This window comes from Phyllobates terribilis, unplaced genomic scaffold, assembly GCF_046119375.1.
Source record: "Phyllobates terribilis strain yellow unplaced genomic scaffold, ASM4611937v1 Scaffold_2__4_contigs__length_985480577, whole genome shotgun sequence".
Taxonomy (NCBI): Eukaryota; Metazoa; Chordata; class Amphibia; order Anura; family Dendrobatidae; genus Phyllobates; species Phyllobates terribilis.
The window spans coordinates 437,562,833-437,586,741 of NW_027362762.1; the positions used below are offsets into that span (position 1 = coordinate 437,562,833).

A 23,909-nucleotide genomic window follows, 5' to 3' on the forward strand; every position below is an offset into this window, starting at 1 on the left:
GGGGGGAGGGGGTATAACTTGCTGATTGGTGGGGATCACTGCTGTCAGAACCACATCAATCTCGAGAACAGGGGTCTGTTATGTCAGAGTAAAATGGAGCTGAAGTGTGTTTGCTTGACTTCCAGTTCATTATCTGTGGGACTGATAGACAAAGCTGGGTACCATGCTTGACTATCTCAGACAGTCCCAATGACTGAATGAAGAGGAAGCTTAGTTTGCACACTTGTGCTCCTTTCAAGATGGGGCTCTGTTCTTGGATTGGAGGATCCACTTTGATCAGCAAGTTATCCCCCTTCCTATAATGAGACAGGGGTGGGGAACCTTTTTTCTACCACGGGCCATTTGGATATTTATACCATCCTTTGGGGGGGGGGGGGGGCGGTGCACAAACCGTGTGCTAACTCCGCCCACAAAGTACGTCCTGACGATGGCACTGATGTCAGGATGTAATCTTTCATTGCATTCAGTAGTGAACACTGCATACTCACAGAGCAAGAAAAAAATTAAAGGGCTGCTGTCGTCAAAATACCGCTGCCCAAGCACTGCGGTCCCTGGAATCTGCCCGGGGGCCAGATAACAGGTCATCGAGGGCCGTAAACTGCCCACGGCCTGAGGTTCCCCACCCCAGGATTAGAGGATAACTTGCTATTTTTGAGAATCTCTTCCTCGGTTGTTACAATGGGTAATCTAGTTTCTTCAGCTCTAGTGCAGGGGTCTCGGCTGGGTATATGGGCCGCACATAGAAACAAATGTCAATTTGAAGGGCTGTATTCTTTGACATTTTTAGTGATGCAATATTGTTTTTTATATATATACATTTTCATAATTTTTTTTGAGCATTTTTGGCTTTTTTTAATTTTATTTTAAATGGCATTCATCGTACAGTTTTATAGCTTGGATCATTACGGGTGCGGAGATAAATGTACACTTTTTTTGTTTACTTTAGTTTATACATAATTCAGCAGTTTTAGTGTAAAAATAAAAATTTATACTTAATTTTGATTTTTTTTTATTTTTTTTACAATTTCCTACAGAAATTTTGTCTTAAAATTAGCACTATATAGTAATTCTGACCAAAATCTTGTAGCAGTGTCCCCATCACTTCACATGCACATTTTAAAAAAGATAAAAATCCTCACCTGACCTCAACTCCCTCGGCAAACAGCGTTTTCTTCTCCGCAGCGCAGTGACTTCACACGCTGTCCGCTCTGGCCTGCCGGCCTCTGATTGGCCGATGGCCCTGCAGAGAGCTGGTGTCTGCGCCGTGATACATTTCAATTGAATGGGTGTCCAAGGATGCACATTCGACTGAAAAGAATCGCTGATGTCGGCGGCCCCCTGGACTAGGCCACGATCATCACATCACGGGAGCTCTGGTGCCTGCTGGCTTGCTAGTGTATGGGTCACGACGTGAATTATATTGGTAGTGATTAAAACTAATTCCAGTAGCGAAAATCATTGACTATCCTAAGGGCAAACCCTCAGATTGTTAGAAAGAGAGCCATTGCAGCTGTTCTGCTGGAGCTAATGTGGTCATAATTGTCACCCATGTATATTCACACTGAAGGTAAGTTCTCCAGTGATCTGACTAAATCTAAAGTGCCCTTGGGAAAGATGTGTTGGACTTTGTTAGCTTGAAGTGGCAGCCCTTTCCTACAATGTCACCTGTGAAAAGGCAATCCTACATCACTGAAGGCACAACTCCAGCGTTTCTTCTTATTGCACCGCTGGAGTGGTGCATTACATGTAATTCCCCTGTCTCATACTCCCCAGCCGCCGCCTTCACATTTTCCAGCGTTGCTCCAGTTAGGCTCTGGCGAAAAGTGGCCTACTGGGCTGCTCCAGTGTTTCATGGAGTGGTGCTGCGGTCACTTTTCATCATGAGTCTGAGAGCCTTGTTCTGGCTCTCATAGACCTGTATTGAAAGCTTGTGACATAGCTTCTGACTTCCAGACAGTCAGAAGCTGCACCCACAAAATGGTGGTGCCGAACAACGATGAAGGTGTCGATTGTGAGTATATGACTAGGGGCTGGGGACTTGCATTTAAAGCACCACTCTAGCGTTAAAAAAAAAAAAAAAAAAGCTGGAGTGGTGCTTTAATGAAATTGTCAAATGCTAAACTTGCCTGTAGAGGTGTGTAAGAATGAGGCTGGTACATTGTGTGTGCAGCCGGTCAGGACTATGTTGGCATGTGGTGCATTAGTATGGGCACATGCTTACTGATTCTGTGCAGTACTAGTATTCTTTATTCCTTGTACATGTTGCACATTTGTGAGTAGGCTGCGGGATGGCCCCACTGTTCTGAAACTGCAGGGCTAGTGTGGATACAGCATGCCATAAGCCCTTCAACTGGCAAAATTGTATCATTGGTTTAATTAGGAAGTGGAGATTAAAATGAGGCTTCAGAGTGCCAATTGAGGCAAACAGTAGGCTGCTTGCTGGCCATCCTTAGAGAATTTCACTTTGAGGTAAAACTCCTGTTTAAAGAGTTACAATCACGCAGGCATATATGTTATGGCCGAAAGTGTTGGCACCCTTGAAATTGTCCCAGAAAATTAAGTATTTCTCCCAGAAAATTATTACACGTGTTTATTTCCTTTGTATGTATTGGAAGAACACAAAAAAACAGCGGGAAAAAAGGCAAATTGGACAGAAAAAAGGCAAATTGGACATAATTTCACACACAGCCCCAAAAATGGGCCGGACAAAATTGTTGGCACCTTCAACTTAATATTTTGTTGCACACCCTTAGGAATAAATAACTGCAATCAATCGCTTCCTATAACCATCACCAAGCTTCTTACACCTCTCAACTGGAGTTTTTGACCACTCTTCTGTTGCAAACTGCTCCAGGTCTCTCATATGTGAAGGCGCCTACTCCCAACAGCAATTGTAAGATCTCTCCACAGGGGTTCAATGGGATTTAGATCCGGACTCATTGCTGGCCACTTCAGCACTCTCTAGCGCTTTGTTGCCTTCCATTTCTGGGTGCTTCTTGAAGTATGTTTTGGGGTCATTGTCCTGCTCGAAGACCCTTGGCCTAGGAGTCAAACCCAGCTTTCTGACACTGGGCACTACATTGCGACCTAAAATCCTGTGGTAATCTTCATGTTTCATAATGCCTTGCGCATAGTTAAGGCATCCAGTGCCAGAGGCAGCAAAACAACCCCAAAACGTCTTTGAACCTCCACCATATTTGATTGTAGGTAGTGTGTTCTTTTCTTTGTAGGCCTCATTCCATTTTCAGTAAACAGAATGATGTGCTTTACCAAAAAGATCTATATTGATCTAATCTGTCCAGAAGATGCTTTTGCAGAGGGATTTTTTGGCTTACTCACATGCATTTTGGCAAACTGCAGTCTAGCTTTGTCTGTCAGTGGGGTCCTCCTGGGTCTCTTGCCATAGCGTTTCATTCCAATGTCGATGGATAATCCGAGCTGATACTGATGCATCCTGAGCCTGCAGGACAGCTTGAATTTCTTTCCAACTTGATTGGGACTGCTTATTCACCATCTGGACTTTTCTGCATTGCAACCTTTCATCAATTTTTCTCTGCCGTCCAGGGAGATTAGCTACAGTGCCATGGATTGTAAACTTGTTAATTGTTGTGCACCATGGACAAAGAACATCCGTATTTCTGGAGATGGACTTGTAACCTTGAGTGTTTGATATTTTTCAACAATTTTGGTTCTCAAAGTTCTTTTCCTGTGTAGCATGTTCTCCATGCTTAGTGTGGCACACTCAGACACACAATGCAAAGATTGAGTCAACTTCTCCCCTTTTATCTGGTTTCAGGTGTGATTTTCATATTGCCCACACCTGTTACTTGCAACGGGTGAGTTTGAACAAGCATCACATGCTTGAAATAAAGTTGCTTGCCCACAATTTTGGGAAGGTGTCAACAGTGTCTTTTTTTTGGGGGGGTTTTGTGACCTTATGTCCACTTTGCCCCCTTTTTTTGTGTTCCAATACGTACAAAGGAAATAAACATATCTATAAAAAAGTGTAATTGCAATCATTTTCTGGGAGAAATACTTCATTTTCTGGAAATATTTCAAGAGTGTTAACCCCATAATGACCGGCGCATTTTCTGTTTTCGTTTTTTTGCTCCCCTTCTTTCCAGAGACAACCTTTTTTTTATTTTTTGTTCAATATGGCCATGTGAGGGCTTATTTTTTGCACTCCGAGCTGACATTATTGATACCATTTTGGGGTAGATCCAATGTTTTGATAACCCATTATTGCATTTTATTGCAATGTTATGGCGACCAAAACGTAATTCTGGCATTTGAAATTTCTTTTTCTCGTTATGCCGTTTACCGATTGGATTATTTTTTTTTTTATATTGATCGGGCGATTCTAAACGTGGCGACACCAAATAGGTGTGTGTGGGGTTTATTTTTTATTTTGAATGGGGCAAAATGGGGGTGATTTAAACTTTTATATTTTAATATTTTTAAACATTTTTTTTTTTTTTTACACTTTTTGCATTCTTCAATAGTTTCCATAGGAGAGTAGAAGTAGCACTTACCTGATCGCCTCTGCTACATAGAGGTGATGAGCAGATCGCCTCTATGTAATAGAAATGATCACTTGCTATGAGCGTCAACTACTGGGTGGCGCTCATAGCAAGCGAGACATGACAGCCACAGGGGTCTGCTGCAGACCCCGGGTTGTCATGCCAACCCATCGGTGACCTGCGATCACATGATGGGGTCACCGATGGGCGGGGCCTAGGACACGTTTCCTGGAAGCACGAGTTAAATGCCGCTGTCAGAGATTGACAGCGGCATTTAACTGGTTAACAGCCGCGGGTGGATCGCGATTCCACCTGTGGCTGTTGCCGGCACGTCAGCTGTATAAATCAACTGACATGTGCCCCGGTTCACTGCGGGCTTGGCGCCAGATCCCCTGCTGAACCGGCCTTTCCCACGTGGTGCGTACTATTACTGACCATGTCGGAAAGGGGTTAAAATACATGTGCTGAGTAGCCCCAGCTATACAGGCCAGTTGCCTCAATTACTGCATGTGCAAGCAGGAACAATGTGTAGTGGAGCAGAAAAGAATTCTGGGAAGGCCAGGTCTGAATACAAACTGGACTGCTGTAAAAAGTACATTTCTAAATGAAGAAACAAAAAGGCGTATCACTTTTGCCTTATAGAGATTACTTTAGACCTTCAATAAAGTGTTCACATGTATGAATAGTGGCTGTTCACCTTGGTAAAGGCCATAAAAATTAACACCGTAAGAATTCCCATATCTCTGGGACCCTGTGGCCGATTTTTTTTTTTATAAAAGTTGAATACTCAAGTGCAGTGTGAATGAAGGAAAAGCAGAAGCTGGTTACTTTTGACTTGGTGGCAAATTTTCTTTAATGAAAGTATTGCAAAATTAATTCTTTTAAAAGGAATCCATCACCAGGTTTCACCAATTTATAACTAAAGGATTAGTAAACCTGCTGCCATGTAGTACTCCATATTCATTATAGTCTTATCTTCCGGGCAGCATTCACCCCATAACCTGGAAGATCAAAACGAAAAAAAGATGATTTTTAATAAACAAGGCATAATCAAGGAGGCGCATAGGTATGGCTAGTTTCAGATTTATACAACCTGTATGCCCATATTGGCTAAAAACACTCAGATGGGGTGACAGATTCCCTTCAAGTAAAATGGGATTACTTGCATTTTTTCAAAAATATGCAGCGTAAAAAATCTCGCCAAAAACTCATTGTGGGAACGTAGCCTAATAGTCTGTAAGCACTAATCTAAGGCTAGTCTGGTTGCAGGAGTGCACAATCCGACAAGATTTAGGCTATGTGCCCACCATGCAGAAATGCTCCGGATTTTTTCCTGAGCGTTTCTGCATCTCCCTGGCAGAAAAAAACACATGCTCATTGTACATGCGTTTTCCTGCCATGGACATGCGGATGTGAAGCGTTCTTCACATGCATTTCCGCATGCGGGTTGACAAGCACTTTCTAAGCGATTTTTAGCATCACTTGGAAAGTGCTTGACAACTTGGTCACACTATATAAATCCATGCAAACGGCATGGATTTGTATACTGTGACCGAAAGAATGGTAAAAAATAAATATATACTTACCTTCCGATGGCCCCCGCAGTCTTGCTTCGCGCTCCGTCCTGGCTGCCGGCATATCGCGGTACACTGCACTGAAGGACCGGTCGACGTCCGCGTTGCATGACCCGTCACATGACTATGACATCAGCGCAGGTCCTTCAGTCCATCGCTAGCTGCCGGCATGAAAGGACGAGTGCAGCGGGGGCCGCCAGAAGGTAAGTGTATATTTTTTATTTTATTTTTTTACAGTTTTCTATGGTACCCAGGTCCGGAGGGAGTCTCCTCTCCTCTAGACCTGGGTACCATCCGCACATTGGAACGCATGCATTCCGCATGTCCTTATCTAGTAAAGCGGAATGCACTCGTTCTAATGCAAGTCAATGGCGGTGAAAACGCAGCACTTCCGCAAAATAATTGGTAGTGCTGTTTTTTTTCTCCGCAATGATAATCCGCAGCGGAAATTTCCGCAGCATGTGCACAGCACATGCGGATTATCATTGGGGAACATGGCAGGCCTTCTACCATGCGTTTTTTAAGCGTTTTTGCAGCTGCGGAAACGCTTAAACGCATTGTGGGCACACCAGCCTTAGTGTCCCTGTGCTCCTCCAATGCTGCCGCAGCATTGATGGGTGCATATGTTGGTTAAGTAATGCAACTGTGAATTGTCAACAGTGGGAAATGTATAGGGTAGTGGTGTGTTCCTGAAGATGAGACTTTGAATTAACCCTTTCAATACCACGTCTGTGTATGGTTATAAAAAATGAACCGAGGTTTAGATACTGTTCAACATGATTCAGCTTTGCAGTACTTGCTTTGAGTACCGGGTGGCGCCATACTGTATGTTCATCTAATTCCGTGGTGGGAAACCTCAGGCCCAAGGTCCGTTTATGGCCCTCGATGACCTTTTCTCCGATCCTTGGACAGATTCTCTGGGATCGCAGTGTTCGAGTAGACAGCTGAATTTTGATGGCAGCTGGTCCTTTAATTTCTCTTTGCTTTGCGAGCACACTACTGAACGCTACAGCACGTACAATTAAAGATTACATCCTGGCCAGTGCCAACGTGAAGATGTACTTTGTAGGCGGAATTAGCACTATGCGCTCACTTCCCACGGATGACCACAGCGTCAGCCTATCTTCTCCTGTGATGTATAATCTGCAGCCCCATGTCTCCTCCCGTGATGTATATGCCCCATGCCTCCTGTGATTTGTATATTGCATCCCCCATGTCTCCTGTGATTTGTGTGTATATATTTCAGCCCTGGTGTTTCTTATGTGATGTATAACAGTAGTCTCGGTGTCTCCTATGTGTTGTATGTAGAGCGGTCTCGGTGTCTCCTATGTGATGTATACTGCAGATCTCCCACTGCTTGAGTTCTATAAATGTAATGTGAACACTGATGAATTTCCCACTGTGAGGAGACCTGCAGTGTAATATGCATCTGTGTTCAGTACGACTTACTGCTGCGAGTTCTTAACAAAACTTATCATCGCAAAGAGTCGCCTGTGCTGCAGACCGACACAAACCTGGAAAAGCAGTTACGAGTAGCAACATCATCCATACCACCTAACATCACAGACGCACCCAAGAGAAGCCGTTCCAGCCATCACATTAGGGGTGAGTTAAATGTTTGACCAAATATAGCAGGGTTATTTCAAGTTTAACATTTTGTATGGCCCCTGAAGGATGGTCTAAATATCCAAATGGCCCTTGGCAGAGAAACTATTCCCCACCCCTGATATAATTAGTTGAGTGCAGGTACACACTGACTGCTCTCTGCTCAGAGGAAGTATGCAGAGGCTGCAGTCTTAAAGTTTTGAGACTGTTATATAAATGTTGGTTTTTCACAAAGTTTGCTGCTCCAGTTTTTTTTTGGTAGCAATTTGCATTAGCTCTAGCTTGTTAAAGCAAACCTGTCATCAGGATTTTGCTAAGTAAACCAGGCAGACAGGTTGTTGCTGTTACACTGATTAAAATGATACCTGGATTGAAGAAAGTCATCTTTGTGGTTGTTGAAGCTGTGTTTGCAGTTTTGAGTTAATGAGATGCTCGTGCTTCGGGGCAGGTCTGGACTTAAATGACTGGTCACTGATCCTTCAGTGTCCTGCCTCATATTTTGCTATTAACATTAGATCCCTGCACCTAATATTGTACTCGCCACCCACAGTCTTCAGCTCTTCCTGGTGCTGCTCCAGTCTCGCAGCGCCATCCTGTGACCACACCTGCTGACTGACCGGAAATCAGAGGTAACGGTCACAAATTCCCAAATTAAGTCTGAGTCAGAACGAGCTTCTCAAAGACTTGCATTGAAAAGTGACCTCCAGCTCGCTCCAGCAAACACTGCAGCGATCCGACAGGTCACAAACTGCTGGAGACCAGCCGGAGCAGTGTTGATAACAGCAGAAGATGGCGGATAGTAACTGATTTCTACTGGATCTGTTCTAATGGATCATTACTGGACATGTAAACATAAACTTAGTGTGTTCGTAGGTTTCCCTTAGGCTAGGGCAAATAAGCGTCTCATTGTCATCGTATCTAATGATTTCCTATAGTGTAGCACCTCTGAACTCCTGATCCTCTACGGTTTGGCCGCTTTTTTTTTTTTTTTTCTCTCAACAGTGAAGGCAGTTCTAAAATAGTTTTGCCACAGCAAGTTGCACAGATGGTTGTTGGTCATGCGACTTGTCTAAGAATTGCTGTAGCACCACACATACTGCTCTGTATCCCCAGCGTTAATGGGACTCTGTTGGCACAGAATGACTGTTCAAACCAAGCACAGGCACTCAGTGCTTCACGATGGGGACAATGATTTAACTACACCTTCCCACCTCCTTTGTTTCCATCGATCTGAAGCCAGAGCTGTCAATCAAAGAGGAGGGGTGGAGGTAGATGGAAACCAAGCAGGTGAGAAGGTGTAGTCAAATGTTTGTCCCTGACATGAAGCACTGAGTGCCTGTACTTGGTTTGAGCAGTCATTCTGTGTCGACAGTCCTTTTTAACCTGACAGGGGCAGAGTGGTGTACAAAGAGTGAAATTGTGTAGTAGATGGCATTATTCTTTAACAGTTCAGTAAAACAGTATAACTTGTGCTTGAATGTTTATGAACCCTTCAGTTTCTTTTTATGCATAAATTTGACATAAAACAATCTACTTTTGTAAGGAGGGCTGGAAAAACAAAGCGCAGTAGGGTCTTATCCAATGGTAGAGGATAACAGGTTTCGAGGAGGTGCTCACCTGATTAAGTTGTGTGATGTAGCTCAGTGTTGGCTGCTGTAGTCCCACTTGTATAAACAATAAAATGGGAAGGAATGGGTTAACCGCGCTGCTGATAGCCAAAAGAAAATATCCATGAGACCAAAGATTATTCTGTGGTTTATTATCAACGTGTTTTGAAGTCATCCGACTTCATCAGGACAAACCACAAGTGTACTATTACAATTTATGCACACATGGAGAATTCTGAAGGGTTCACAAACTTTCAAGCACCACTCTGTATACAGTAATGCCTATGCACAATGTATCTGGGTTGTACAGAGAATTATCATTAAAACACTAGTCCAGGAGGTAATCTGGAACAGTTTTGACAAGAATGGGAAACTAGACTTCCTTTTTTCTTTACATTGGCATCTTGCACTAATATTGTTGTTGTTTGTGGCCTTTACAAAAGAAAAGATTTAAATTTTAGAATAAAGCTTCATTCAGACATCCATGTATAATGGTCTGATTTATGATCTGCAATGCACAAACTGGCCATTGCTGTCAAGTTCGTGCCAGAAGACCCACGGCCAGCCTGTTCATCGCAGTCTATCAATAATACCCTAACTGAGTTCGGCATTAGGCCTCATTCAGACTTCAGGTTTTGTTTTTTTGTTTTTCTTGTATACAAAAAGGACTGACTTTCATCAGTATTTGATCTTTTTCAGTTCTTATCAGTGACATTATTGTATCGAAAAATAATGCAATGTTAAAGATGGACAGTACACTGAGCTGTTTTTGATTTTCTCAGACTTGTATGAGTTAATTTGATCTGTGATTTGGGGGAAAGAACACAGCCACATCAAAATTACGCACACTTGAACAAACACATGGTACCCGCTTCATTAAGAATGGTGTTGTGTATACCACTCTTATGGATCTGCTGGAGAAAGATCTGCCAGTCCATTAAGGGACTGGCGTAACACTCCTGCCGTAAGGTACGCCACAATTTATGAATTTGTCAGGTGGGCTTTGCCACGTCTTGACCAGCTCCTCCCACATTAACAGAGCTGGCCAAACCTGGCTCAAATACCAAGTCAACAAATTTTTGGGTAGCTTGATTTTACACAGACACCTTTTATGAATTTGGCTCATAAACTATAATGGGTAAAAAAAAAAACACGAATAGAACCCATACGTAAAATGGATGTCTGTGTTCATGTGTCTTGTCTTTTGACCAATAGATTAATTTGCTTAATTTGACCTTTTGTAGTGTTTGAAGATACTGTGGAGGAGCGTGTCATCAATGAGGAGTACAAAATCTGGAAGAAAAATACTCCATTCCTCTATGACCTGGTAATGACACATGCCTTGGAGTGGCCAAGTCTCACTGTACAGTGGCTTCCTGATGTCACTAGGTAAAAATCGTTGTTTTGTGTACAATTTTTTTTTTTTAACATCTGGGCCTCTCATGTGGTGTCAAGAGCTTGAGTATAACGTAACTGTTTTGGTAATGCTCACAAACTAAATTCACACGATCGTATTTTCAGTCTCAGTGCTGTCCCTTGAAAAGAGAGATTAAGAGATGCCCCATATGCAATTGCAGGTTGCCTGAAGAATGGCTTAAACAGTTATGCGAAGGCTGCACTGCTAAAATTGTGAAGGATGAACAACCAACCATCCTTTCGGATATGAGGTCAATCATCAGAGAGGAGGTTCGGGCCTCCATTTTGGGTCTAGTTTCCCCCCAGATGTCTCAGCCAGGTCCCTGGGCAAAAAGACTGAGGTGGGAGATGGAGCTATCCTCAGAGGAAGAGTTACATCCCTTTGCTTCTGAGGAGGAGGAGGAAGATATAGCTTCAGATCCACCAGAGGAGGGAAAGATCTTTTCTCAGTGGCGGACACAGACTAACTGCTAAAACCGGTCACACTATGCAGGTAGACACCCAGCCATCGCATACAGTGCAGGATGAAATGTTCGGGGGGTTAAGATCCCAGAGACACTGGCTTTTCCCCTTAAATAACGACATCCGTTCCATGATCCTGGAAGAATGGGAGGATGCAGAAAAAAGACTCGTAATTCCACGAGACTTTAGATTACGCCTTCCCTTTGAGCCAGAGGACATTAAATCCTGGGAAGAGATTCCCAGGATCAACGTTCCCATTGCAAAGGTGGTCAAGAAAACCTCAATCTCCATTGAGGACTCATCCAGCCTGAAGGATCCTATGGACAGAAAGGCGCATGGCCTTCTAAAAAGGGCCTGGGAGATCTCGGCGGCTATCATAAAAACTAATATTGCTGCCACCTCTGTAGCCAGATAAATGTGTTTGTGGGTAGAAGATCTGGAGGAGCAGTTAACATCAAAAGCTCCTAGAGAAGCTATTCTCCGATCCCTTCCCCTCAAGATGTCTACAGGATTCATGGCCAACGCTTCGGTAGAGTCCGTTAGATTTGCAGCCAGAAACAGCGCCTTATCTAATGCAACTAGACGGGCTATCTGGTTGAAAACCTGGTCTGGGGATAACCAGTCAAAGAATAAATTATGCTCCATTCCTTTTTTTGGGGGATAGGGTATTTGGGCTAGTATTAGACGACATCTTAGAAAAAGCGTCTGATTTAAAACAGAGGGTTTCCTGAGGATAAACCTCATAGGTATCAGCCCTTTAGGAGAGCCCGTCCCTCGCATAAGCCAGATTATAAGGGTAAAGGAAAGTCTGGCTGATGGAGTTACCCCAAGGGGAGCAGGGGCAGAGGGCCCCCCCTTTAGTTCCGCATCCGGCTTGAGGAAGCAATGACGCCATACGCGTTGAGGGACGTCTAATGTCATTCTTCAGAGGCTGGCAAAAAATCTCAGAATCCTTGGATTCTAAAGACCGTATCCTCAGGATACAAAATCGAATTTGCCCAGTTACCCCCGGAGAGGTTCATTCTCACCAATCCCCAGCCAGTGTCTGGGACTTCACCCATGTGGTTAGAAGTACAGAAACTCTTAAAAATAGGCGCCATAAGTCCGGTTCCCCGGGTAGAGAGGTCCCAGGGACACTACTCAAGACTTTTCCATCAGGAAACCCTCAGGGGAAATGCGTATAATAAATCTAAAACCCTTAAACCACTGGGTGTGATACGAACGATTCAAGATGGAGTCAGTTCGGTCTACTATTCCCCTGATAGACAGAGGGGCCGTGATGTGTACCTTAGACCTCCAGAAAGCGTACTAGCATGTTCCCATCCGTCCCATCGATCAAAAATTTTTGAGATTTGCTATAAAAGTGGGAAATCAGATCCACCATTTTCAGTTCAGATGTCTCCCCTTTGGTCTGGCCTCGGCCCCTCGGGTGTTTACAAAGCTGATAACAGAAGTAGTAGCCCATTTAAGACGTTTGGGAATCATCATAGTCCCTTACCTCGACTATTTCCTTTTGGTGGGGGGGGGGGTCTCGTCAGCTTCTAGACCATGTAAGGATATCCATTTCCACCCTCCAAGAATTGGGTTGGCTGATAAATTGGGACAAATCAGACCTAGATCCCGGGGAAATGAAAAACTTTCTGGGAGTTACTTTGAATTCTTGCCTAAGAACCTCATTTCTACCTGTAGGAAAGCAGAAGTCGCTGAGAAGAGCTTATTCAGTTTCCAAGGAATCATTGCTCCATCAGAAGTGCAATGAGGATCCTGGGACTGATGACGGCCTGCATTCCATGTGTCAGATGGAGCCAGTTTCATGCCCGACATCTACAAAGAGCTGTTCTGTCGGCCTGGGACAGGTGTTAGATATCCTTGGACCAAGTAATGCCCCTTTCCAGAGTGGTAAGAAGGTCCCTAGTATGGTGGACGCTTCCAAAAAACCTACAGGTGGGAGTAGCTTGGCTCTCCTCCCCAGCCATAGTAATTACCACTGACGTCAGTCAGGCTGGGGCGCCCACGTAGAAGGGAAACTCTTTCAGGGAACCTGGTCCCCAGAAATTCGTGCAAGGTCCTCAAATTATCGGGAATTACGAGCCGTGTGGGAAGTTCTCCGCCAGAACAGACCATTATTTCTGGGAAGACATGTCTTGTCAGACAACACAACAGCAGTGGCTACTGCAAAGATGTTTCTTTGGATAGAAAAAATAGTCTTATCTATAACAGCTGTACACTTAGCAGGGGCTCAGAATCAGATAGCAGACTTCCTGAGCAGACAAAGGATATGTCCCACAGAGTGGGAACTGAATATGCAGGTCTTCTACCTTACACATCGTTGGGGTTCTCCAGAAATAGACCTCTTTGCAAGCAGAGAAAATACCAAGGTCAGGAGATTCTATTCTCTAAATCCGCTAGACAATCCGGAGGGAATAGACTCCCTATCCCAGCAATGGAACAGGGGCCTGTTGTATGCATTCCCTCCGTTAGCTCTGATACCGAGGGTACTAAGGAAAGTACAGGAAGACCAGGCAAGGATAATACTGGTAGTACCCTTTTGGCCAAAGAGGAGCTGGTTTCCTCTATTGGCCAAGATGGCACTATATAAGACCCTGTCCAGCTTCCCTTGAGGAAGGACCTTCTCCATCAAGGTCCTGTGTTCTACCAGGAAGTAGACAGATTGCATCTGACAGCATGGATGCTGAAAGGCAGATCTTTAAGTCCAAGGGACTTTCTGATCAGGTGATAACAACCCTACAGGCCAGTCAAAAACTGGTGACCTCTGCCATATACAGTAAAATTTGGAAAAAATTCTGCTCAGAATGTGGAGGTTCAGCCATCGATGTTTCTAACCCAAGTATCCCTAAGATTTTGGATTTTTTTGCCCGCTGGGTTTAACAGGGGTTTAAAACCAAGTACTCTAAGAGTCCAGGTCTCTGCCCTGAGCATATTCTTTGATACGCAATTGGCAGCGAATCCTTGGATAGCTAGGTTTTCCAAGGTGGTTCAGAGATTGAGACCATGGGCTAAGAAATCTGTTGCCCCCTGGGACCTCAATCTTGTACTTAATGCTCTTTGTAAACATCCATACGAACCGTCCAAGGACTTGACTATAGGCAGAATCACCTTTTAAGACCGCTTTCCTGGTAGCAATTACAACTGCTAAAAGGGTGGGTGAGATACAGGCCTTATCCACAAAGGACCCGTACTTACAGATTTATGAGGATCATATAGTTCTTGGATTCGAGCAATCCTTTTTACCCAAGGTTGCTTCTACCCATAATATAAATCAGGAAGTGGTACTTCCGTCCTTCTGCCAAAATCCTAAAAATCAAAAGTAAGTCTTCTTCCATTCCCTGGATGTTAGACAAGCAGATGTTTCACAATAAATGTCCAACTTCAGAAATATTGTCGTCTCGATGTTTTTTTTTCTCTACATGTAGACTTTTAAGAGGACCAGTCACCGGACTTTATTACACGGAGCTCAACATGAAGTGTCTGCAGAGCAGAATAACTTATTTTTTTTTTCATTTTGGTTCTATTAAAGTTTGCTCACACTAGTGTATAATTGTAAACTGCTGCGGAATGTGTTAGCGCTATATAAATAAAAATTATAACATCCGTCTCATTCTCATCCAGGAGAGTGGGACGATTTTTTTTTTCTCACTGATCTGTGTGCTGTCATACTGATGGTCCATATGGAATGCGTGTTTTTTTTTTTTCTCACGATTTCACTCTGGAATCAGTACAGTGCATTGCTGAGAAATACGCGATCTGCACTGCTTCATTGAATGACATTGGTCCGAGTGCAATCCAATTTTTTATTTTATCAGATTGCACTCGTCCAAGTTATCTCGGTGTGACGAGCCCTTACAGAAACTATCAATGTATTTGGCACCTAATTTGTTAACTTTAGTTAAGTCCAAGAGGGAGTTCTCACTGGTGGCATATACAGGTGCATCTCACTAAATTAGAATATCATCAAAAATTTAATTATTTCAGTTCTTCAATACAAAAAGTGAAACTCATATTATATAGTCATTACAAACAGTGATCTATTTCAAGTGTTTATTTCTGTTAATGTTGATTATGGCTTACAGCTAATGAAAACACAAGTCATTATCTCAGTAAATTATAATACTTTATAACAGCTTGAAAAACTGTTTTTAAAATCTGAAATGTTGGCCTACTGAAATGTATGTTCAGTAAATGCACTCAATATTTGGTCGGGTCTCCTTTTGCATCAATTACTGCATCAATGAGGCGTGGCATGGAGGCGATCAGCCTGTGGCACTGCTGAGGTGTTATGGAAGCCTAGGTTGCTTTGATAGCAGCCTTCAGCTCGTTTGCATTGTTGGGTCTGGTGTCTCTCATCTTCCTCTTGACAATACTCCATAGATTCTCTATGGGGTTAAGGTCAGGAGAGTTTGCTGGCCAATCAAGCACAGTGATACTGTTTTTAAACCAGGTATTGGTACATTTGACAGTGTGGACAGGTGCCAAGTCCTGCTGGAGAATGGAATTTCCATCTGCAAAAAGCTTGTTGGCAGAGGGAAGCATGAAGTGCTCTAAAATTTCCTGGTAGACGGCTGCGCTGACTCTGGTCTTGATAAAACACAGTGGACCTACACCAGCAGATGACATGGCTCCCCAAACCATCACTGATTGTGGAAACTTCACACTAGACCTCAAGCAGCTTGGATTGTGGCCTCTCCACTCTTCCTCTAGACTCTGGGACCTTGATTTTCAAATGAAAATTGGAACTCTGTGGCCTTGTGGAGTGTCAGTGACTGCCTTCTGGACATCTGTCAAGTCAGCAGTCTTCCCCATGATTGTGGAGCCTACTGAAACAGACTAAAAACCTTTTTAAACGCTTAAAAAGCCTTTACAGGTGTTTTTTGTTAATTACTTTAATTTACTGAGATAATGACTTTTGTGTTTTCATTGGCTGTAAGCCATAATCAACATTAACAGAAATAAACACTTGAAATAGATCACTGTTTGTAATGACTATATAATGCGTTTCACTTTTTGTATTGAACTGAAATAAATCTAATTTTTGATATTCTAATTTAGTGAGATGCACCTGTACTTCTGCCTGTATAAGTTGCTATCTGATAAACCAAGTGGATGTTAACTCATTAGACGCTAAATACTTTCATTACTAATCTCCTCAACAGAGAGCCAAAATTAAAAACAGATGTTTTTTGCAGCCACTATTACATATTGTCCAGTTCAACATGAAACATTTGGTGAAAAATAGCATAGGGGGAAATGCATCTGAGTTTGTCAGGGTGCTTGAATCTTCAGAAATGGTGAGCACAAGTCGTGTGTCTACTGAAAATGCAAATCAAGCACACAGCCATTTCTTTATAAGACTGGGATAGAGTAAGGCGCGCAGGGGGGTAGTGAGGGGTTGTGTTCCCACGCCCTGGCACCCCACAAATAGTGTCCCAATCCCAGTGTGCCATCTTGTGTAGGGTGCATTACTCACTTGCTTTCCTTTAGGCTGTGATCGCGTGTCGCTGACACAGCAGAGGGTCTGTTGAAGACCTCCGTGCTTGTCATTATGGAGCTCACTTGAAACCCAGGCTATGGCTTGGCTTCAAAGGAGACTAATTTTTACTATATACAGCAATTGCGTAGCATTGCTGTATATAGCACAAGTGTTTAGACTATCGCAGCTTCAAGTCCCCTAAGGGGACTAATAAGAACAGTGAAAAGTGTTAAATATGAAAATCAAATCACACCCCTTTTTTCCTCCATTAAAGATAAAAAAAAAAATACTTGTGGTATTGCCACATTCAGAAAAGTCTGATGTATTAAAATCTAAAAATAATTAACCTGATTGTGAAACAGCATAAACGGAAAAAAATGTAAAACCAAAACTGCGTGTTTTTTTTTTTTTTTTTTTTTTTGTCGCAATACCACACAAAAGCTCTAACAAGCGATCAAAACATATCTATCCCAAAATGGTATCAATAAAAATGTTCTCTCCCCACAAAAATAAGCCGTCGCACAGCTCCATCGACTGAAATATGAAAACGTTAGTTCTCAGAAATGAATGACACAACCCCCAAAATTTTTCTATTTCAAACTTCTCTTTTTTTCACCACTAAAATAATAAAAAGGTTTATCGCTGTAATCATACCAATAAAAAAAATCATATTGCTGGGTAATTTTTACCAATGTCAGAATGAATTGCGTTGTTTTTTTCCACAATTTCTCTCCACTTGGAATTTTTTGCCCGTTTTTCCAGTGTAGTAAGTGGTAAAAATCAATGGTGTCATTCAAAAGTACAATTCGTCATGCAAAAAACAAATCCTTATATATGTCGACAGAAAAATAGTGAGGCAGTGAAGGATAATGATATATTTTCCATGTGCATCTACCCCCTTTGTACTATTTAATTACATACAGTGAGAAAATCTTAAGACTGATTTGTAGGTAAATTGTGCTGCTTTGCAAAACGCTTAATATGCTTCTTATATTTTCTTTTCTCTATAGACCAGAGGGTAAAGACTATGCCTTGCATTGGTTGGTGCTTGGGACCCACACATCAGATGAGCAGAATCACCTAGTCGTGGCTCGAGTCCAGATCCCAAATGACGATGCACAGTTTGATGCTTCACATTATGACAGTGAGAAAGGTGGTGTGACTTTAACTTAATTTAATTGTGACATGCATTTGAATAGCATTAACCCCTTCCTGCTGTGGCTATTTTTATTGCACATTTTTTTCCCCTCCCCTTTTTTTTTTTTTAGTCATAACCTTTTTTTATTTTTCCATCAAAGGCTTAATGGATTTTTTTTTGTTTTTGAGAGATCAATTTGTTTCAAATCTCATTTTTCAATTTTGTGCTATTACAGTGAAACCAGATTTGTGTAGCGTGTTATAGATGGATCACACAAACTGCACCTTGCCGAAAATGTAATAAAGCACTCAAATCCTAGTTTGTGCTCCAAAACGATACCAATGAAAGCTAAAAAACTAAACCCTCACCCAGCGACAGTAAAATAAATTACGGGTCTCCAATTTTTTTTTTTTTTTGAAAAATTTATTTTTAATAAAGTACACAAAATATCTATGTACTCAATATGCTGTGTATTTTAGTAGAGTGAATATAATATATATATCCATATTCTCAATATTGTGTATTTTAATAGTTTAAAATAATGCATAAAAAAAAATTAACAACTTTTTTTTTTTTTTTTCCTCTGGATTAGAGGTCTTGTTTTATGCTTGAACTTTAGTTGTCATTGGCATCATTTTGGAGTACAAACTGTTTTGAATGATTTTTTTAATTGCATTTTTTGGTGAGGTGCAGAGTTTGTCATATGGGTTAAACAATATATTGAGCGAAACTCACAAAATCTTTGTTTAGCAGATTTGCACTATTTCAATGGAAAGATTTTATACGCATAAAGTAAAAGTGCAAGTGGTTAAAGTAAACTCTTATTCTCTCCTCTCCCCAGCCATCTCCATACCTGTCCTTCTGTCGCTGCCTGCCCGGACCTCCCTTTGTCTCCTTTTTGTTTTCATCCGGGTCTTCCAGCAGGTGCTGCAACTGCTGACTAGTCCCCTCTGTCAGTTGGGTGCATCTGGTGTCATTCCTCAAATCAAATTTTGGCAGATTGCTCAACTGAAATCAAAATATAAAATGCACAAGATAGTGTGGGGGCCTAGTAAGCATTGGAGGTGCCTGCTGAAAGAAGAGACAATTAGAGGACCAGATGGTGTGGGGAGAGCCATGAAAAGGAAGGGGAAATTGAAGTGTGTTTAAAAAAAAAAATATATATATATATATATATGTATATATGTGTGTGTGTGTGTGTCATGATGCACTGTTATGGGGAGGCGTCTCCTGCTGAGTTACAGGGGTTATTTCCCTATCCTGGTGTGTATATGGCCCCCATCATGCTGCACGCACAAGATAAACGATTCTACTCTTCTTCCTTCTCTGTGCTAGCGCTGTCGTGTTCTGATGCCAGCAGCTGATATCCGCATAATAAGCAGCACATGACGTTCATGCGCTCCCACACGCTGAGGTGAGCTGCTGGCATATTCACTGCTCCCCATGCCGAGACTAATGGCGTGGAGAGCAGTGAATATTCATTTTCTTTAATAGCGGGCACACTGTTAGCCCAGGCTCCTGCCTCCTGTCACCCGCTCTGCTGCTGCTCTCCCAGCCACAACCATAAGGTATATCTGGACTATAAGATGCACCCTTCACTTTTCTCCAAAATTTGAGGAAAAAAGTGCGTCTTATAGTCCTAAAAATACAATACTTCTGCAATTTTATAAATTGGGCATCATATTTATGTACTTTAAAGTGCACCTGTCAGCAGGATTGTGCTTAGTAAACCACATACACTGTCAGGTGGGTGCCGTTACACTGAGTAAAATGATACCTTTGTTGAAATTGTCCTGTGCTTCTTTTATAGTCTTTATTTTCAGTTCTGCCATAATATGCATGTGCTCTGGGGAGGGGCTGTAACTGGTGCTCTCATTATGTATTCCTATCTCTGGCTTCTGACAGGTCACTGTGCCTTCAGTGACCTGCCTACTATTTTTTAAATACTGCCTTTGTAATTTCTGTCCCAAAATGGCATTCGCAGTAGCATCTCTTGGTTGTTGAGAGATACTACCCACGTGCGTCATTTTGCTTTTGGAAAAAATTTTGCTGCGTGGGTGGCGGGGTCCCTTTTTGTTATATGTAAATTTTATGTTTGTCAAAAATTACACAGGCAGTATTTAAAATAGTAGGCAGGTCACTGAAAGCACAGCGACCTATCAAAAGCCAGATATTCAAATACATAATAAGAGCACCAGTTACAGCCCCCCCCCTCCCCCCCCGAAATAAAAAATATAGATTATATAAGAACTACTGGATGGATTTCATCAACAAAGGTATCATTTTACTCAGTGTATGTGGTTTACTAAGCACAATCCTGCTGACAGGTGCACTTTAAATGTTTAGCCTTTTGGCCGCTATCGTTCTTGCTGCATGCTTTGTCCGTCCATCTAACCATTTCTTCTAGTGGCCAAAAATGTGTAGCAAGTGAAGGTGCCTCAGCCATGCAGGAGAGTCGCTCAGCCAGCCAGATCTCATCTCGCTGACAGTGGTTAGGTGTGGGAAGCATCTGAAGTCACTGCATCTCTAGCCCTTTTCTTGATGAGGGAAGCTTAATCAGTAAAGCAGTGTTTGTCTCAATTGCTGCTGCCAGTGCAGAGCGCAGCAGTTGTGATGAGCTTGTCATCTGGTTTCTGCTCTTATCTTACATTAAACACTGCTTGAGTAATTTGTCATATCGACTTTATAGATCACATCAACTAGATGACAAATGATCTACTTATTCAGCTCCTACAGGTCAGCCTCCCCACCCCCACCTCTTTCCACAGCTACCTCACTCCTTGTATGTCCTTCCACGGCACATCCCCTCCCAGTCTTTTGTTCAATGACTCCCTGCTTCTCACAATTTTATGAGGAGAGGCAAGAGACAGACACCTGTTGGGAGGTCTTTCCAAGGCTTTTTAAAAAATGCCCCTTTGGAAAATAAAAAAAAATAATTTTTATATTTAACTTTACATTTTTACATCCTATTTCTAACCTTAACATCTGCCCAACCTGCCAATATTTGTGGGAATGGCCAGTAGTCTAAAACCTTAAAGTGGTTGTCCACTACTAGGACAACCTCTTATTGAACTAAATGTTTGACCCTGATTAAAATAAAAAAAAAACAAACCCAATACTCCCTTCCCGTGCTGGTGTCGGCACTCGTGGTCCCAGAGCTCTGTTGCAGTGGAATGACACGTGATGTCCGGCACCCAATCAGCTCTGGCGTCACGGTCCCTGCCTACGTACGGATTGAACTTGAAGAGGGAGTCAGATCAGCTGCTGTGAGTGCTGAAACTGCGCCAGCATGGGAGGGGGAGTATTTGTTTATTTTATTGGGGCCAAACATTTTAGTTCAAGAACGGGTTGTCCTAGTAGTGGACAACCCTTTTAAATATTTCACATGTTGGCTGTTTTTGCTTGTTCGGGTGCCTGCCAGCTTTTTGGGAAAAATTGTTAATTGGGAAACAAGCACTGCAGGGGCTTCACCAGAGAACTTTGCCCCACTTTTCTGCAGGCCAATCCCTCTACTTCCTGCAGTGTTATTTTCTGTGGTGAAGCCCCCTTCATACTGCTTGGGACATCTGGAACAATGATTGTCAATTGAAGAAAAGGTGAGGACTACCATAAGTCCTGTGTGATGCCATCAGTAAAGCATCCTGAGGCCATTCATTTGTGGGGCGGCTTTTTATCCAAGGGAGTGGGTTCCCTCACAATTTTTCCTCAAACACTGCCATGAATAAAGAATGGGATCTAAACATCCAAGAGCGACTTCTCCCAACTGTTCAGAAGCAAATTGTAGATGAATGATGATTTTCCTGCATGATGTCACAAGGTGAAAATGATGGCTAAGTGGCTATGTGAACAAGATGATGACATTTTGGGTCCATGGTCGGGAAACTCCTCAGATTTGAATCCTCCAAAAAAGGTGTACAAACGAAAACAGAAATTGTGAAACTCCGAGCACTGATTAGATAAGAGTGGGCTGTCAAGTCTCAGGATTTGGCCCTAAAGCTGATATCCAGCATGGCAGGGCAAACTGCAGTCTTGATAAATGAGGGACAACACTGGGAATATTGAGTCTTTACATAAACCTGATACATTTTTACACTTTTAGTGACAAATATATGTAATTCTCCAGTTACCATAGGAATATCTGACTAAAAGATCTGAACACTGAAGCTGCAGAATTTGTGTCAGTCTCAACTTTTGGCCAGCAATGTGTTTTTCTAACATATTTCAAGCACGTGATGACAAGGAGCTGGACAGCAATGGGTTTTTTGTCATTCCTCCCATAATCTCACTTGTTCAGTATGACCTGAAGGGGGTACGAGTGAACAAGAAAACATAAAAACTTGTTTAAAGTTGATAACTTGGCACTGCCCCTTTAAGGCATATTTACAGCTTGCTATGTTTGTGATCTTACTTTGTCTTCATTTTGATTTCATTTTTTCCCCATATTCTCAGCTTCTGTCCTAATCTCAGTGAGAAATCTAAGTTTTGCAAGTTCCTCATTACTTGATTTTATTTGTGCCTTTTTAGAATTTGGTGGATTCGGTTCAGTAAGTGGCAAAATTGAAACTGAAATTAAAATCAACCATGAAGGTGAAGTGAATCGGGCCCGATACATGCCTCAGAATCCATGTATTATTGCTACCAAAACGCCATCATCTGATGTGCTGGTATTTGATTATACGAAGCACCCATCTAAACCTGGTAAGTTACAGCTTAAAGACAGACTTTGACTGTCCTCTTCACACTGTGGTAATTGGACATAACAATTATGACCATCGGTTGTTAAATCAGTCATCCACAAGGGTTTTTTTTTCTTTTTCTTTCGTGTACCCTGTTAAATTATTTTGAAAGAGATGGACTTTGTGTGGGCATATATCACACATGACCTGACACGTGACATAAATTGATGTAGGCTGGGTGGTATAATTTCTGAGAAGTTTGCCACTTGGGTCACATTTATTAGAATGGCATCCATGCTTTGTACTCGCTAGACACAGGGCAGTGGCCTGCTCCACTGTACTGCCAGTGTGTCTCTTCACACCCAGTGTCAGAGCAGGTATAGGACTTTAGCAAAACTGCACTAGTTTTCTATATCTTTGAAACATTTAATAGGAAAGTTTTCCTAAGTTAAAACACTTTTTCTTAATCCCTTTTTCGGGGATCACATATGTGAGAATATTGAATGTAGTTACATACTCACCAGTTGGCGTCTTCATCTGTTTTTAGCCCCGCTCCGGCTTCACTATATGGCTTTTTTTTTTTTAGCCACCAGATCGCTGTGAATTCACTTTTCTCAATACAAGTTTATGGGACTCGAAAGAGCCTGCAGAGCCTTGTTCTGAATCCCCATAGACTTGCATTGAAAAGATTATAAAAAGTAACCTCCACTTCATTCAGTAACCATTGTGTGATATAGCAGATCAAAACTCCAGTCACATGGTGCTTGAGCGGGTCTGAAAAATGGTGACCATCTGCATAGGTCTGAGATGGATGAGCGGATCTGACAAAATGTAGAATTCACCAAATGATGTGGATTTTCTCTGGAAATTAGAGTCACAGCAATTTTCCACCAAGTGACTATTTCTTAAGCTCTGTAGGCTTTTCAGACCCCAGAACATAAACGTAGGATGTAAAGAAAAAAGGAAAATGATTACTCATCTCACTGCTCATTTGTCCCAGACCTGATGAGGCTTGTTTACTTACTCTGAAAATCCCTGTCAGAATGGCTGTATAATTCGGGTTTTAATATGAGCATTCTAGCTAGAGCTGGACTCATAAAATGCTCACGTTAATATCAGGTAGTAAATATTCAAATAGTTTTAGGCAGTGACATGGATTTTCATAGTAAGTGCATCAGATCCAAGAGATCTAATTATGTATGGTAAAATCTGGTGACAAATATACTTTAATGCTTTTCACTAAAATGTTAGATTGTCTCTGGTGTTTAAAGGGGTTGTCCAGTACTTTTTTTCAATTGCCCCAATGTATTTAGCATGTGCCCGTAAGTGTTTTTGTAATTACCTTTAGTTGTATGTATTGCCAGTGAGCAGCACTATAGCTGGCCGCTCACAGGCATCACGTGACCCCTGGCGGCAGCACGCT

The 23,909-nt window shown here is 42.2% G+C and overlaps 1 protein-coding gene across 2 annotated transcripts in view; it reads left to right on the forward strand.

Annotated features, from left to right (window-relative positions):
- The window catches only part of RBBP7 (RB binding protein 7, chromatin remodeling factor), a 34,966-nt gene that overhangs the window by 1,077 nt on the left and 9,980 nt on the right, over positions 1-23,909 (forward strand). The window contains exons 2-5 of one of the 2 annotated variants that reach the window (XM_073665394.1): positions 7,580-7,699; positions 10,551-10,695; positions 17,683-17,825; positions 22,335-22,508. In XM_073665394.1, the coding sequence (XP_073521495.1) occupies positions 7,580-7,699; positions 10,551-10,695; positions 17,683-17,825; positions 22,335-22,508 (582 nt within the window). The remainder of the gene's footprint in view (positions 1-7,579; positions 7,700-10,550; positions 10,696-17,682; positions 17,826-22,334; positions 22,509-23,909) is intronic. The other variant, XM_073665395.1, reaches the window with a different exon arrangement.